Source organism: Abramis brama (genome assembly GCF_963993115.1).
Source record: "Abramis brama genome assembly, chromosome: 8".
NCBI lineage: Eukaryota > Metazoa > Chordata > Actinopteri > Cypriniformes > Leuciscidae > Abramis > Abramis brama.
In genome coordinates this window covers 39,974,705-39,992,192 of record NC_139970.1, presented here as the reverse complement: position 1 = coordinate 39,992,192, position 17,488 = coordinate 39,974,705, and the positions used below count along the sequence as shown (strand labels likewise).

The following is a 17,488-nucleotide window of genomic DNA, read 5'->3' as shown; positions in this document are numbered from 1 at the left end:
ACAAAAAAATTCACTTGAATAAATACCAAAAACAATAAATAAAATGGATGTAAACAAAATTGCACTTCAAAAAATATTAAACATTAGGCTCAGACATAAATAGTGATACATTCCATAACAGGCAAAACTGCCGGTTAGGACCTTTGTAAACAAATAAAAAAAAAGCCTCAACAGGATACCACAGCATTTTGCACTGTCCTCCTGTTATTTTGTCGACTAAACAAACGCTCGAGTGATTGTGTAATTTACTGTCGGGAAGACGGAGACGCACTTTATTGCGTGTATGCTACGCACTGAAAATACTTGGTTAGGATTAGGGGTGAGGAGTGCGTGTGTATTACACGCCATAAAGTGCGTATCATATGCACGCAAAAACTATTTTTGGCGTATAAATGGCACGAGAAATAACATTCGTGGTATAGATACACATTTTCATGAGATCGAGCTCGCTGTCGGGTTTGGCTTTGAAACCAATTCCATCTTTTTCTTTTTTTCCCTCCAATTCACAACTAGCGTCTTCTCTTTCCCGGCAGTCGCCGCAAGCAGTCCCGCCGGCGCTTTCCCACACAAAGACCATGCAACTGACAAGAGGGTTCACTCCTCCTATACGCTAAAAGGAACCGAGAGTGGTCATCCAGTCTCTTTGGTAGAGAGAGAGAGAGAGACGAGGAAAACAAACAAGCATGCAAATGGAATTATCGCGGCCGGAAAAATGATCGAGCTCATTTTTTTTATCGTGCGATTAATTGATTTATTGACTATCGCGACAGGCCTATGACTATCACTATCATAGGGTTAAAAAAACGAAAAAATAGACATTTATATCTACTGCAGTTGTTCTTGTGTCTTATGTTTACCATACAACCCTCTTTCAGTTTATTTTTATACGCTGGATTACAATGGAAAGAAAAGAAGTGTGAAGCCACATCCTGTACCACATCCTGTAGGCTATTTTTATTTTTTTTATGTGTTATCAACATACTTCATGCCATATGTTATATAGTTTTTGATTAAAGTTATTTTATATTTTACTATTATTATTATTATTATTGCGGAATAACTATCAATGTTTTAAACAAATGATCTTTCTTGTCTTAATTCACACACACTGACAACAGGTGTAATGAGGATAAAGATTATATGTGATACAGCATTAAGAATTAGAGAAGGGTTTGTTTATGCACACAGACAGAAGAGAACAGAATTGGATTGTGTTTTGAAAGTGTTTTTTCCTGTTTCCATTTCTCAAGACTTTATTTATGCAAACCACATAAGGATGACGTGTCACATGTGTCATTTTATCATGGTTAACACTTAGTCAACATAGTCATTAAAATAATAAAATCTAATAATTGTATTTTAGTGGCATACAGAAAGTAGTATAACTTTTGTATGTCAGTTTGTGTGTGCGTGATGTTGTAATATTTGAAGGGATATGACCTGTGAAGGAGGAAAACAGGTTGCTTCACTTCTCTCTGTTTTGTTGTCGAGAGGAAGTGGAGACATTAGTGAAATCATGTCATTGCATGACTCAGAGCAGACTGATTTCTCAACAGAGTTTAATGTAGAAGTGTAAGAACTTTATTTTTACTGAAACAACTTCATTTACAGCTGTGAAGCAGAGTCAGCACAGTTATTTGCTTTTTACATTATTAGAGTAGGAAGAAACAAGCAACAACAAAAAAAGAACACACTATATTCAAATGTTTGGTCAGTAATATATTTTTTTTAAAGAAATTATTACTTTTATTCAGCATGGACACACTGACTTAACATGACAGTTAAGGCATTTATAATGTAACAAAATATGTATGTTTCAAATAAATGAAATTCTTTTGAACTTCAAATATTTACAGTTTACTGTTTTAACTGTATTTTTGATCAAATAAATGCAGCCTTGGTGAGCATATAAGAGGCTTTTGTCAAAAACATTAAAAAAAAAATCGTAAAACTGACCCAAAATTGTATACAACACCGGTAAAAATACAGATGAAAAAATGTCATGTGTCAATCTGAAACCTCTGCAAAGTGTTTTTCACAGATCATTTTTGATATGAACCCACAGAGTTAAAAGCACAAGCGTGGCATGTCACCTCAAGCCAAAAACATTTTTTTTTATGATCATTATCACAGGATTCACAAACAAGGTGTAAGTCTATACCTTGGAAATGAAACTGCTATACTTTAAAAAAAAAGAAGAAGAAGAAGAAAAAAAAAAAGGAATTTAGTTTACATGGAAGCAAAAGAGCAGTGTACAGTGTACTTTTCTTTTTTTTTTACTCACTCCTTTGATGTTGCAAAATCTGTATCTTTACAACAAGGATAAGTAAATAATGACCAAATGTACATTTTTGTCTAAACTATTTCTTTAACACAAGCAAAAGGCTTTTGCACCCTCAGTAGAGAACAGCGGTTGGCTACAGTGTGACTGACGTGTGCCTTGTGCTCCCAGAGCTGTGAACAGATCCCACTCGATATTTCGACAACACGCTTCTCCCCAACAGGCCTTTCTTAAAGAGAGAAGTCAGGAGCTGGTTGCGGAATTTCTTCCCAATGAAGGCGTACAAGATGGGGTTTATCGCACAGTGGGCGAAAGCTATGGCCTGCGTGACATATAAGGCCACGTCTAAGTCGTCCCTCAGCTTGCACGTTTCCGTGATTCTGCCGGCTCGCATCAGGTTGTCTAAGAGCTCTGTGATGTTGTTGGGCAACCAGCAGAAGATAAAAGCCAGAACGACGCTCAAGATGACCCGCATGGCCTTCTGCTTTTGGCTGTTGCGCGAGCGGCAGAGCGTGCAAATGGTGAAACCGTAGCAGAACAGCATCACGGCAAGCGGGAGGAAGAATCCCAAAGTGTGGTGGAGAATCCGTAGGCTCATCCTCCAGTTTTCCATGCTTTCCGCCGTCACATTGTCATAACATATGTACACCCCATAGGGCGCGATGACATCGCGATTGAACATAATGGGAATGGACAAGAGAATGGCGCACAGCCACACCAACGCACACACTATGCCAACCAGATGGCGTTTTTGGTTGATGAATTGGGTTGCTTTCACAATGGCCAGGTAGCGATCAATACTAATGCATGCCAGGAGGAAGACGCAGCAGTAAAATGTGGCTTCCTGTATGCCTGATAGCAGTTTGCACATAATGGTGCCAAACATCCATTCGCCGGCTTGAAGGAACGCGGCCCAGAACGGGAGGGTCAAAGAAAAGAGCAGGTCGGCTATGGCCAGGTGCATCAGGTAAACGTCAGTAGACGTCCTGCGGTTCTCCATGCAAAACACCACGAATATCACCACGGTGTTGCCCAGCAAGCTCAGGCAGAAGACGATGATGTAGACTAGGACCAAAGGCGTGCTGTTCAGATGCTGAAAGTTGTCCGGGCAGGGAGCCATGAATACGTTGTATATGTCATCAAAAGTAGTAACTTCCATGTTTGGGACTTCCATGTTTAAGGAGTTTGGCTGTCAACTGCAGGGGACGAAAAGTTCATCAGGACCAGCATTTTCAGATTGAGAAATGTGCAAAATATGACTCACTACCAATCAAATGTTATACTGATATTAAAAGATATACTGTACAGTATGTGTGAATCACTGTATGTTGTTTATTAATTTTTAATGGTTCAAACTAAACAGTTCTCATATGCACTAGCCGAATTAAGCTTGAAACCCGAATCAACACTATACTGACTTGAGCTGAGTAATGACACTATTATGTTCTGAAGAGCTGCTTTATAGTTGAATTGAGTTTGCTTCATAACTAATGGATTACTGCTACTATAGACCTTTTTCACAGCAGCGCTATCTTTTATTTTGAATGGGAATGAAAGCGAGGCTGTGTGGGATAGACATACATCTCTTCAATGGGTTGTACATGCGTTTTTGGATCGTTCTGCTTACAAAACATTGCAAAAATGTCTTTCCAAGAAATTTCTGTAGCCAAAAACTCTAGACAACATGAGCATTGAATTATTATAAGTGATCTATAGGAGCTTTATACAGGTTTTTATTTTATTTTTTTTATTTATCACTCACAGTCTTGCTCTGAATAAGGTCTATTGAGCTGCTTTACAGCTGAAATTGCGAAATTTCATTATCGAAGATCTTCACAACATTAACTGTTATTTTCTTGTTTCTTAAACTGCTTTGAAACAATCTGTATTGTATAAAGTGCAATATAAATCAATTTTGACTTGACTAATTATTCTTATAATAAGGAGTAGATGTCTAAACTTTTGACTGTTATTGTATACTTAAATGCATAAATCTGAAAGTATACTTTGACAATTCAAAGGAAATATTTCACAGTAAGTCATACTGACACATCCAAAAGCTGAACAAACACTTAATATTTTGTATTCTCTTACCGGTTTATCTCCTGTGATTTTACTGAGATTTTCAGGGCTGACAATCTTGGGTTTAGGGATCATTCAGTGGATATTCTCCGATACTTACTGACTGATTTCTCACAGTTTTCTGAGAATGACAGGTTTGATAACAACTGATTATTACTACCACGTCCCTTTCCTTCCTGCATGAATAATCAAAAAAAAAAAAAAAAAAAAAAAAAAAAAAATTAGAGCAGATATTATCAGTACCAGTTTCACAAGAGAGACAACTAAAACCAGCTTAAAACCTGCTCAGGTAGCAATTAATCATACACAGTAGGTCATGTTGACTCTGACTTGATTTTATGTGATGTAAAAACCACAATACACATTATACGCTAGTGCATGTGTCCATAAAGCTAGTGACCGCGACTCAATGCCAGCTCTGCCCACAGCGAAATCTCATTGGTTCAAAATCAGTGGTTCAGACCTGTGTACAAACTGCACTTTAGGTTCGCTTCAGGGTAGGAACTAACCATAAATGTAGCTTTGAAAAGATACAAACCCCTGTGTTGTACCCATAGACTGTAAAAAAAATATGGACGTAGTGTCCGTGACGTCACCCGTAGGTTTCTGGAGAGCATTTTTGAAGCCTAAAGTGGGCGGAGCCGTCCGTCGCCATCTTGGCCTTGCGTCACTCCCGGATAACAGAAAATAGGCAAACAGTGCGTGAGTGGAGCTGAGGAGCCTGGCCCTGGCCATAGATATGAGCCTGGCTATCTGAAATCACCTAGCTCGACGTGATCGAGTTAGCTGATGATGTAAAGCCAATTAAAAGTTCCTGTTTTTGCCCTTCGAAATATTATAATAGTTAAAATACATGGCTACAAGTGAGACTGTGTATTACTTCGAGAGTGTTTGTGTGTGACAGTGATTTATGTGCATACATGTCAGTCACTCTTTCATGGTCCGTCAGCGCGGCATCGCTCAAGTTCGTAGAGAGCTTAGGCTATGTTCACACTTAGCGTCTTTTTTCAAACTGCCAGCGTCTGTTCTACATTATAACCCTATGGAGTAAACCGTTTTTTCAAAAAAGTCCTGAGCGCTTTTTTAGACGCCACCGCCGGCGTCTTTTTCTGCAGCTCAGAGCGTCTTTTTAAGTTGAAAAAAGTTCAACTTTTCTGAAAAGAACGCCCTACGTCAAGCGCCTTTTTGACAGCTGACCAATGACAAGCGAGTAGCGAGACCTGTCGTTTCCATAACAACAAGAACAACAAGAAAAAAATGAATGTACTTGTATGTTTCCTTCCCCGTATAATGTCGTGCACCCACAAACGTCTTTGTGAACCGACATTCTCCTCCCCGGTAACTTCAAAAGCCAACGCAAGAGCCAACTTTCTCTTTCTCGACATTTTTTGCATCACACAGCACTAGGCTACTGTTGCAGCTGTTGTTATAGCAACAAAAGACGCGCTCGGCTGCTATTTGTAACCGAACGCTGCCAGCATTTTTTTTTTTGCTAAAAAAACGCCGTTGTCAACTTTTTCTTGTCAAAAAAGACGCTAAGTGTGAACATAGCCTTATTCAGTCCATTTTAAATTCTGATTTCGGCCGCCTCTCAAATGGGTTAAACCGTTAAACCATAGATATATTGCCTTTGAAGTGCAAGTAACGTTAAATGCGCTAGAAAATCCGCGCTCATTCATGGATGTGCATTTATTGCATGAACGGAGAAAGCGCCGACGCCTGCATGATTTCATCTGACGGTACATAAGCATATTATAATCTATATCTGTTCCGTGAGAGCTGAACGAACGAGCCTTTATTGACGTTTTAAATTTGAAAACCCCAAAAAGCAACGAAATTGTCAGACATCCATTAGTGCCTGTTCACAGAGGAAAACAACTGAAATACAGCGCTGGTTGTTCTCTCAAACGATACTCGACGACAACGACTGAATCCAAAGACGTGGGCTTTGTACCCAAGTATTAAATTGTATGAAATAATCCCGAAAAAAAGCACAAACACTGCAGAGAAGGCAAGTTCAGCAGCTAACATTTGCTGAGGTGAAGTGACGGCTAGTAACAGCAGACAAACGGCTAGCATTGTCATCAGCGGGAATCCACCTGTCACTCAAGTGGCCACACCCTTAAATTTAAATATTAATCAACTAAACGGATGAGTTATAAAAAAATTCACCCCCCTCGCAGTTGTTATGAAGGGCAAAATTAGCTGTATAGACCAAAGCCACAGAGAGAACCAGGCTGTAAACATGTTTTTTTCTGCTGTAAAGTTGGTAATTTTAACATGAGGGAGATACAGATTTGACTCACTTCTGCAGCCAGGCCAAGCGGCCAGTTAATGAATTGCAGTTTAACTCACTTCCGTGTTGGTTTCAAGAGAGAGACGGGGAGGTTGCCGCTTGGTTGTACCAAAGACTTATTTTTATGACTTTTATTTAGAACAAAATATAATTTTTTGCATACAAGAGTAGGGTGAATTTTCACGGGACATTTTTTGCACTTCAGACTTCTGTGACATATTGCGATGTGTAACCAAAACATTAAATCCACACACAATACCATTTTAAAACCCCCAGGATGTGTCCTAATCAAATCAAAAGAGAAAATTCAGAAATTATAGACATATTAGTGCTCTTATTGCAAGTCATCTGAGATAATCTGCAGCTTCCTAATGTGGGACAGTGAAAAATCTATGATAAAAGACCAAAAATCACATTGATACCAGGGTTATTATAGTTTTGCATTTTTCATTAGTTTTTATTTTTATTTCGTTTTGACTTTTTGTTTTCAAATTCAGTTTAGTTTTAATTAGTTTTTAAAGTGGGTTTGCTAGTTTAGTTTAGTTTTTATTTTTTGAAAATGCTTAGTTTTAGTTTAGTTTTTATTAGTTTTAGTGTTAGTTTTAGTCTTTTTTTGTAATTTGGGTTATTTGTCAGGGGCAAGATTCAAAAAGGTCAGAAAAAGTATTGTGTAATACTAACTCAACAAAAATGTCATACAATTTTAGGAAAAAATTCACACCCCATTGAAATTCCTTTAGTAACGTTACCTCTTACAAAATCAACACGCCGTACCAGAAATCTACACATCTTCTATACAGAATTCACACCCTATACAAATACCACAGCTGTACAATTTTCACACCCTATAACTTACTTAATTTATCCTATATAGTCAATAGCCTACTCATCTGGATTGAAGCAGCAAACATTCAGTGTAAAAGTATAGTGTTTTGACATCGACAACCACAACCAAAAAGTGCATTTTACCTCAAACTTGCGACTAGTTAACTTTCTAAAGAAGGCGCAATCGCTTCTCGGGTCGACAATAACACACTGACAAAATTATATTCAGAATTTAAAATATTTTTATACCACTTTTTAATGTGTGATTGTGTAAAGGTGTTCACGAGATGGAGATACCAACCTTTCGCGTACTTGCAACGTCGAACGAACACTCGTTCTCATGGAGACGCGAAGTGCACGGAGGGGAGGTGCTGTGTGTGTGTGTGTGTGTGTGCGCGCGCGCGCGCGCATGTGAGAGACGCATGAGTGACAGAGAGACGGAGGGTGAGCAGGGAATACGCTGCGTGTTTTAAATAGCATTAAAAAATGAAAGACCTTGACAAAGACGAAAACTAAGGACATTTACTCTATAATTTTATTTTATTTTAGTTAGTTTTGCCAAACACACATTACAGTTTTATTTAGTTATCGTTTTTTTGTAATGCCTCGTTTTTATTTTTATTTCAGTTAACGACAATGTTTTTTTGCACCTAGTTTTCGTTTTTTCGTTCGTTTTCGTTAACGATTATAACCTTGATTGATACATAGTAAAATAGTAAAATCTTATTTTATTTTAGATTATCTCTTTAATCTCAGTTTGTAATTCTCTTGGTTATGGATGGATGAAACATGGATAACTGAACATCATCAGACCGATAATACAATATTATCTAGTTCAGTTTACTTAACAACAAACACAGCTTGAACAAGCTTTAATTCATAAACGTGCTGTTAACTGTTAAAAATCCGCATTAACAGTATTATAATGTTGCATTACAAGACTAAAACCATGTAAATAACCATGTTTATCCCATAAACCATGCCCCACCACACATTTTGACTGTCCCAGTACTGTCCCACATTAGGCTGATCATGCTGTCCCGGATTTGGAAACCACATTTCCTAATGTGGGACACTAGGAAATTTGATAAAAATATAAAATATATAGTTTATACAGACAAAGTTACACTATTTTTAACATTTCATAAGCATATTAGGCTAAAAAGTAGCAGGATTGCTTTGTTTAAAATGTATTTAACCATTTGTCTTTCGTCTTTTGACTTAGGAAAAATAAAACGGCCTAAATCACACTCATTGGCCATTATACCACAGGGGTAGAATTGCATGATCTGTTCAACTGAGGATGTGGGCGATTTTACCAGAGGTGGCCAGCAAGGCCAGGAAATTTTTTTTTTGTCAAAAAATGACTTAGGCAATTATTTTAGGAAGGTGAAGACATGCAATATGGCTGAATAAGTCCCGCCTTCTTCAGAAAAAAGCCAATCGCCAATTGGGAAAGTCACACCTTGTGTCCATACTATCCATCCTAAACAATACGTGAGATTAAAATAAGTGTGTCCCAAAGCATAGTATGTTAAAAGAGTATGCCAGAAGTCCCCGGATGGTCTACTATTTCCGATGTATTTTCGAAGTGTGGATCCGTGCACTAATATTGCACGGATAAACTAATAAAGGCTAATATTGCGCACAACCCATTGCGGTCATGCAAAACATGGTGGATTTGCACGACTGACGGTGAGAGGTTCAGATAAAGGTTTGAGTGACTAATCAAAGTTTAACCTGCTAAAAAAAGAATATTTATTTAATGTTATCCGTGTTATATTTCATCTGCAATAACAATGTGGACTTTTATAAAGATCTCTTTGGCCATTAACTTTTAAATGCATCATTATGCATTAATATGAGGAGAGTCTCCACGCGAAAGACCCGCGGACATGTGGAACATGCTTATGCATTTCTCTCTGATACGGTAGGAAATGAAATGAAATGTGGAGGATTTTATCCCAGACAAGATGATTGACAGGCTAGTTTACAGTGACAGGATGCGACAGAGAGCAACTGTTAAAGACAGTTGTATGACGTGATAGTATGTCCCAAAGCTTGTCTCTTCTGCTACACACTCAATAGTATGTAGGCCTACTTTTTCTTCACAAAAAGAGTACATATTTTTAGGGTGTAGAATAAGTAGGCGAATTGAGACGCAGCAATGCAGCTGCCCTTAGAAGCTTGATTTCTGTCACTGGCTGCGTCCGAAATCACATACTCTCTTGAGTACCCAGCAGGACCGGATCTACCGGGGTGGCATAGGGTGGCAAATGCCACCCTAAAAGAAAGCCTTGCCACCCCTGCTGCCACCCCAGTTGGCAGCAACAAATTAAAAGTTATGGCCAATTTAACTGTGATTAAATTACTTAGTTGAAATCACGTTGTAAACCAGTCCAAGGCGGACCGACTTATTTTCAACCATATTTCAACATTGAAAGATGGTAATTAATTACTGAGTAGGTACTTATTTTGAATAAGTAATTACTTTGCGACCACTAAAAAAGTACAGTTTTTGTGTGAGTTTTTAGTAATTGTTGGTTTGGTGCCCGTGAAAGAGACTGTGATCGCATTGAATTCAGGGAGCAGGCTAGGTTACTACAAATGATGGCTGTGAATAAACTATAATATTCAGAAGTAAACAGTGTAGCTGACAGAGTGTTTATGTATACCACAACCTTCTAAGTGCTAGTGCAAAATGCCCGTGCAAAATCAGTTTTTGAGTGTGTTTTTAGTAATTGTTGGTTTGGTGTGTTTGAGTGCTCATTGTTATAATTACACAGCAAAAGTTCAGTGACATTTTTATTTGTGCATGGTAGAAAGCACACAGTGAACTGTGAAAACAGTGAAAACGCTATGCTTGAGGAAACAGCTTGTGAATAGGCAACTACAAATGATGCCCGTGAAAGAGACTGTGAACGCATTGAATAGGATATGTTTAGTTGGTGAATAGCATAGGCTACTATTACACAGTAGCGATAACTTTAAGCGCACCAGAATGAAATATAATATTCAGAAGTTAACAGCATAGCTGACTTACAGATTCAGTTAACATCCACAAATGAATAAGCGCGTCGATTCAGGGAGCAGTGCAAAGTGCCCGTGCAAAATCAGTTTTTGTGAGCTGATCGTCGTCAAAAAAGTTCAGGAGATATTTCTTATGGCTGATTTCAACAGTTTCAATATGATAGCATTTTGAAAAAAAAAGTGTCATGAATTTATTGCATTTTTGGGGAAAAATAATCAGTTTTTATAATAGATCTTTGAAAATCCAAATCTGGATTTGAATTTTTTATGATATTATAACCTAAAGATGCTATGTGAAAGTTTGAAACAGAAAATAGTGGTTTTCCTCTTGCCACTTTCTTGGTAAAGAAAACACATTTTTACTCAAATTAATCAAAATGGATTTATCACGTTCTGGAACCAAACTATAATATTCAGAAGTAAACAGTGTAGCTGACAGAGTGTTTATGTCAGAATGTTTATTTTTAAACCACAACCTTCTTGGGGCTTCTTTGACCGATACAACCCTCTAATGTCAGAATGTTTATTTTTAAACCACAACCTTTTAAAAATGATATATTTAACGATATCTTTAGCATTTCTCATCCAAACAACGTCAAACTTGGCACTGCACTTACTCGTGCCCGTGGCAAGACACCTGTCGAATTTGAAATCCATCGGACTAACGGTTCGAGAGATATGTGGTTAACAGACACACACACACACAGACAGACAGATGTTTCTGTAATTTATAGATAGATGTAATCTGGACGTATATTCGCCATGTTGTCATTATCACGTGACCTACCATCAGTTGTGTCGCTTCACTGCCATTCATAAATCCTCTCCCGTGGTCTCGTGGGATAGTAAATTGTCCTTCGTATGCACACTTCAGAATCTTGCTGGAAGAAGTAGGTCATCCGGGTACTTTTTGCCTTCGATGAGTTGCCTACTGTGAATTCAGACATACTTCTTTTGTCTGATTTCAGTGGTGATTTCAAATATTACATTTAATCGTAAGCTTGGTGGATAGCTTTCGTGAATTTGATGTTTCCCCAGTCAGAGAGATAGGAGCTGTACTTGCACGACTGAATGATTGCCGTCGAGCGAAATGACTTGCCTTTAAGGGAATTTGGTTGTACCCTTTTAGAGAAGTGAAATTATTTCTTTGGGATGTAACAAATCATAGCAGTTGCTACAGTGATTATGGCCATTCACTACTAAAATTGACGCTCTAGTGACGCTTTCTAATCGGAGCAGGGTTATTGAAACAATGATAAAACTATGATAAAATAAAATAACATTTAATAACCAAATTAATTTAACTTAAAATAAATTAACCAGAATGGAGGCACGTTTCCATAGTCAGCATTTTCACATGGTTGAATGTTTTTCTTTTTATGAGAAGACGTCTCACAGCGGGCGAAAGGCTTGTTGATTCTGAAAATGATTTCAAGTTTATATAGTAAAGTGATTTTCAACCAGAGCCTCAGCAAACTTCCAAATGGGCCTCAAGATGATTTAAAATGATTTTTAAAAAAGACAAAAGACCATGTTTCTTATTTTAATTCACCCCATCAACATCTGTTTGTTTCCTATGAAGAAACGGTTCACACAGTCTTGGAAAACCTGGATATACTGTATGTGGAAGTGTGATTTAGACCTGGAAAAGTCATGTAAATTAATTAAAAATTAAAAAGCCATCAGTTTTTTTTATAATAAATATACATTGCACTATATGCCAAGCTCTTTAAAAAAACCCATTGTAAATTATGAATAATTGGAAGAGTTAATTTTAAGGTTAAAAATATTGGGAGCCCTGAAGAACATTCAGCTCTTAAAGTTTTTGAAATCCTGAAATGCAATTATTTTAATTATAATTATTTTAGTTATTTTGACTTCAGCTTTTAAAAACTGAAAAATGTAAAAATGAGCAGATTAAATAAAAATGAAACTGTAACCAACAAAACCATAAAAGTAACTAAAAATAAAGTCACATGTTTGAACATTTAAAATGTCACATGACACAAAACACAGAAGTGGCCTCAACAGCCACTTTTGAGACATTATCTCAAAATAAACCCCTAATTAAGTGTGTACTAATTGCCCTTTCTGAGTTTATTTGAGTTTATTGTGCAACATGCTCAGGCTGACGGTATATTAAAGGGACATGAGAGTATTCATAGCATTTTTATTTTTTAAACTTACAAAATGAGCATAAAAACAAACAAACAGTACATCCATTTTAAGTCCTGAAGAGGTTTTGTTATTACTGCATTAATTTAAGGCTGATAAACCATCGCACCATAAACACTTCATGAGTACAATAATATAATATACTGTAATACCCCTCCAGAATGCCCTGAATGAAATGAAGAATACTGTAAAATGAATGGAGGAAAAAAGTACATTATGCATTATGAAAAGAAGTATAATGCATTTTGATCAAGTGCATTTTAGACTATAATCTCATAAATAAAAAGCATCTTGCTTACTGGCCACATACTGTACAAACCAGCTGCCTTGAGCAAAGCTTGACTATGAAAAGCTTTTGCATGGTGTGTTGTAAGCAGTTTCACCAACATCAACCTTTCTCCAAACCCATGGCCTAGCATTATGCAATAACGTGTTTGTTCACTGGCAAGTCAAGTCAAAAGAATTCATCACCATTAAGTCTTTATGATATTATGCTTTCTCAGGTGGCTCGGGTCCATCCTTCAATGTAAGTCAATGGGTTTCTTCACTTGCGTTATCATCGTCCAGCCAGTTTAGCACTTCCGGTCCCATCGTCCCAAAGTCAAATAGGTTTTTTTTAATGGGTTTTTAGTTAAAAGCCTGAAATAAGGTCTGTGGTGAACACAAGCTCAAGATGTTTTCACGTTTCAATCTTTGACACAAAATACATCAGTAAAAGTCAACTTGGGATTTTTTTAAAGCTTTTTTAGCTTTTACTAACAAGTGGCTAAATGGGACTGTAGCAATTGTCGGGGACATTAAAGGGTCACCTTTAATGAAAAAAATTCACCCGAAAATGAACATTTTTGTCATTAATTATTCACACTCATGTTGTTCCAAACCCGTAAAACTTTCGTTCATCTTTCATTCATCAACCCGTAAGACTTTCTTCAATGTTCAGATTGAATTTAGGCTTTTATTCACATATAAACATTCATCAACACACACATCAGTTGTGGTAGATGGAAGATCAAGCATGTTCGCTTGACGTGCAAGAACCAATGAGGTTCATTCTCGTGTTACGCATCACGTTTGAGCTTCAGCAAGAACCAATGAGCTTCATTCTTGCATCAAGCAGGTTTGGTTAAGTTTCTGTTTCTGTTCGCTGATCAATGTTTATATGTGAATAAAAGTCTAAATTAAATCTGTTCATCATATAAAGCGATCTAGTCTCCTTAAGCGTAACCTTAAAGAGTTGTCGGAAGCTTAATGGTGGTGGCGTTTAAGTCATGTGACCATAGTGTAGTTCATTTATAGCCTAACTTTAGCTTTTCACTTCTGCTGATTGTATTTGTGTTTCAGAATTCATAAAAGTTGAGTTAATTTGTGAAGATTATCATGATGAACAAAGGGTGTATGAATCATAAATGTTGTTGGCCACAAAGCTTATTTTCTGTAATCATCCAACAGCCCAAAGGACAAAAATCCTATTGGGTTTTTGTCTACAAAAATATGTCACCACTTCTATTCTCACCCGATCATGGATTTTGCTCTTTCTGACCAATAGATGGAGCCAACGCAACATGGCAATTAGTCTCTAGAAGAGGGGTCTCCAATCCTGCTCCTGGAGGGCCACTTTCCTGCAGAGTTTAGTTCCAACACAACTACCTGGAAGTTTCTAGTAGTCCTGAAGACTTGAAGTAGTCCTGATTATCTGGTTCAGATGTTTTGAATTAGAGCTAAAGCTACACTTTGACGGAAAGTAGCCCTTCAGGAACATAACAGGACACCCCTGCTCTACAACACAGTGTTGTTGTATTTCAAGAAAACATGGAAAGGTGCACTAAGTGTCTTGCAATTCACATACATTGATGTCCATGGCCTGGCAGTAGCTCACAAGAAGCTGGAAGTGACTTCTGAGGTCAGAGAGGAGGAAGATCTACTAGATCTAGAGACAGAGATCCGGTCCAAAAGTCCATTTCTATGGAGCAACTGCAGAAGCCTTCTTCTGAACTTCTCTCCCACAAAGGCGTACAGCACTGGGTTCATGCAGCAATGCAGAAGCCCGAAGTTTTGAGTTGCGAACACGGCGATGTCCATCGACGTCCGTGCGAAACAGCTGAAGTGAACCACTTTGGCCCTCATGAGGGTGTCAACCATCATGGAAACATGGAAGGGGGTCCAGCACAGAAGAAAAACCACGACCACGGCTACGATCACCTTCATGGCCTTGTGCTTCTGGAAACCACGTGTACGCAAGAGCCGCGCCACTGTCACGCTGTAGCAGATCAACATGACCACCAGAGGGAGAAGGAAGCCCAGCAGATGCCTCATGATACGTGTGGCCAGTCGCCACTCGTCGGCGTGGTCCGTCTCGAAGCGTTCTGCACAAATAATCTTCTCGGAATGTTTGTTGTAAAATGCCTCATTGTAGAATGATGGCAAGGACAGCGCAAAACCCAAAACCCACACCAATATACAGGCAACCCCGCTGCACAGTCTCCTCTGAGCCTTCCTGGACTCCATAGCCCGTACGATGACCAAGTAACGGTCCACACTGATGCACACCAAAAACAAGATGCTGGTGTAGAAGTTCACTTCCTTCACCAGGTTAACCAACTTGCATAAAACATCACCAAACACCCAACCTTCGATCACGGAAACCGCCGAAAAGGGCAGAACGAGAGCCAGTAACGTGTCGGCCAGCATCAGATTGAATAGGTAAACATCTGAAGCAGAAAGCGAGCGTCTATTAGAGCCGATGACCCAGCCTACGATCAGATTCCCGGGAATAGCCATCAGAAAGATGAGCACGTAGAAGACACAGAATGAAATGTTGATGGCATCCGCCATATTGATGGAGGAGCAGAGCAGCGTTTTCTCATCCACAACAAATTCAGTGTCGTTCTGGTATTCTGTATAGTTGAACTCTTCATTGTAGAATTCACTGAAGTCCTCGATAGTCTCCATATGATAAGAGGTGTTCAGATCTGTAGAGAAGAACAAATAGAGAAGCAATGTATTATTAATAATTTCAAAATAAATAAATAAAAAAATCCGGCAAGAAATACAGTTTAGTAGCTTAACTCTGTTTGTATCAAATACAAAAAAACAACAACTTACATTTAAAAAAAAAAAATTAATACATACATTTTTTTCTTCATCACTTTTTATTAATGAAATTCACTATAAAAGATTTTTATTATTATTATTTCTTGTGTCTGTATATTAGCTCATTTTAATTGAAGGTTTACATGGAAATATGCTAGTACAATTTATTTTTCACACAGCAGGACTATTTAAATGATGGCAAAAGATGATTAAACATTTTTAGGGAAAGCTGAAATGGTCCCATAGGCCTATACATTCATATACATTTTAACTTACAATCTGTTTTTAAATAAGCGTTTGATAATAAGATTTCCAAATGATTGACTTCTAAATGAATGATAAAATTAAGATATGGGACTTACCAGTCATCATAACTTTTGGTCAAGTGCTGTACGTGAGAATCCACGGGATACAACGCTAGACTTGTGTGCTGAAGGTTCCTTTATACTCTTTGAAGGGATGTTGATATATCCTGTTTGCCTAAGTCCTAAAAGTTACCTAAAGTGCACCATCTCAACTAAGATGCTCCAATTCTGCTCAAAAACGTATTCACGGTACTCATGACATATCTGGAATAATCTTTCCCCCTTTCACAGGAGACAAGCAGATCGCACATTAATGACTCCAATATCTGAATGGGATGCAGAAGATTAGGATGTTTGGTGATGTTGCTTTTATGTAGCAACAAGAAAGCAGAAGATAAGAGATGTATGCTGGGGGAATTTGAGACATTCGAATGGTCACAAGATCCTCACTCGTGTTCAATCAGACATAAACATGATCAAAACACCAAAAGTGAAACTAAGAATCATGTGGACTAAAATCATAATATTTATGATACAAAGTCATGAGGCCATTTAATAAGAATTCTTAAACCCAGTTTTAAATCATAATTTTGGTTGTGAATATTAATAGGAACATTAATGGGTTTCTTTCTACATATACATGACAGTCTTAAAATTGTTACATTTAAATATATTCTGTGATTCATGTGCATTGCAAAAATAATAATAATAATAAAAAAACTGATGAAAATAAATGATTTTAATTTTAAGACTAAATCTAACTAGGAAATCAAACACATTTAAACTAATAAATAATTTCATTATTTGTTACATATTGTGTGACTGTAAAAAGACAAGAGTATAACATTTTTGAATTTTAAATGAATCACTAGAATGTTATTTGATACAGTGACAAGGATTTATCTGATCAAAGAACGCCATAAACATGATTTAGAAAAACCTAAAATACGTAACATGGAAGTGATTGTTCAACATTGGAGGAAAGATGCGTCACATAGAGATGTGAGGCCACAGATCATCACTTACCAACATTTATCAAGGAAATTGAGCAACTCCATCCCACTAGGTATAGACGCTGTAAACAAGTGTTTCTCACATGAGAAGCGACCAATTTAATTTCATTAGCTATTTTTAAATGCAGAAAAAGTAACCATAAACTGGAGGTATTTGAGTTTTTATTTTATTTTATTTTTTTATACATCTTTGGACCTTCATTTATGAATATTGATGTGGTGTGTAAACAAACATGCAGAGCAATCCTTTCAGGTGTAAATGATAAAATATGTGTTTTTTATATTTTGAGGTGTAAGAGAGGCTAGCTAGTAAGTGCGAGTAAACCCCACTCCTCTGGCCTCAGGAGGCGCACTATTTTATTAGAAACTGTGGTCTTTAGCGCCCTTGTTA

General features: G+C 37.5%; 2 protein-coding genes across 2 annotated transcripts; both read right to left on the bottom strand.

Moving 5' to 3' along the window:
• Positions 1-1,558: 1,558 nt before the first annotated feature.
• On the bottom strand, positions 1,559-11,605 carry cxcr2 (chemokine (C-X-C motif) receptor 2). The gene is made up of 3 exons (XM_084123226.1): positions 11,302-11,605; positions 4,376-4,539; positions 1,559-3,477 (listed from the first exon to the last, which is right to left on the bottom strand). The coding sequence occupies exon 3, from the start codon at positions 3,453-3,455 to the stop codon at positions 2,418-2,420; it is 1,038 nt and encodes a 345-aa protein (XP_083979352.1). The 5' UTR covers positions 3,456-3,477; positions 4,376-4,539; positions 11,302-11,605; the 3' UTR covers positions 1,559-2,417.
• Positions 11,606-12,670: 1,065 nt separating this feature from the next.
• Positions 12,671-16,473, bottom strand: cxcr1 (chemokine (C-X-C motif) receptor 1). Its single transcript, XM_084121585.1, has 2 exons — positions 16,142-16,473; positions 12,671-15,658 (listed from the first exon to the last, which is right to left on the bottom strand). The coding sequence occupies exons 1-2, from the start codon at positions 16,149-16,151 to the stop codon at positions 14,562-14,564; spliced, it is 1,107 nt and encodes a 368-aa protein (XP_083977711.1). The 5' UTR covers positions 16,152-16,473; the 3' UTR covers positions 12,671-14,561.
• Positions 16,474-17,488: the final 1,015 nt, after the last annotated feature.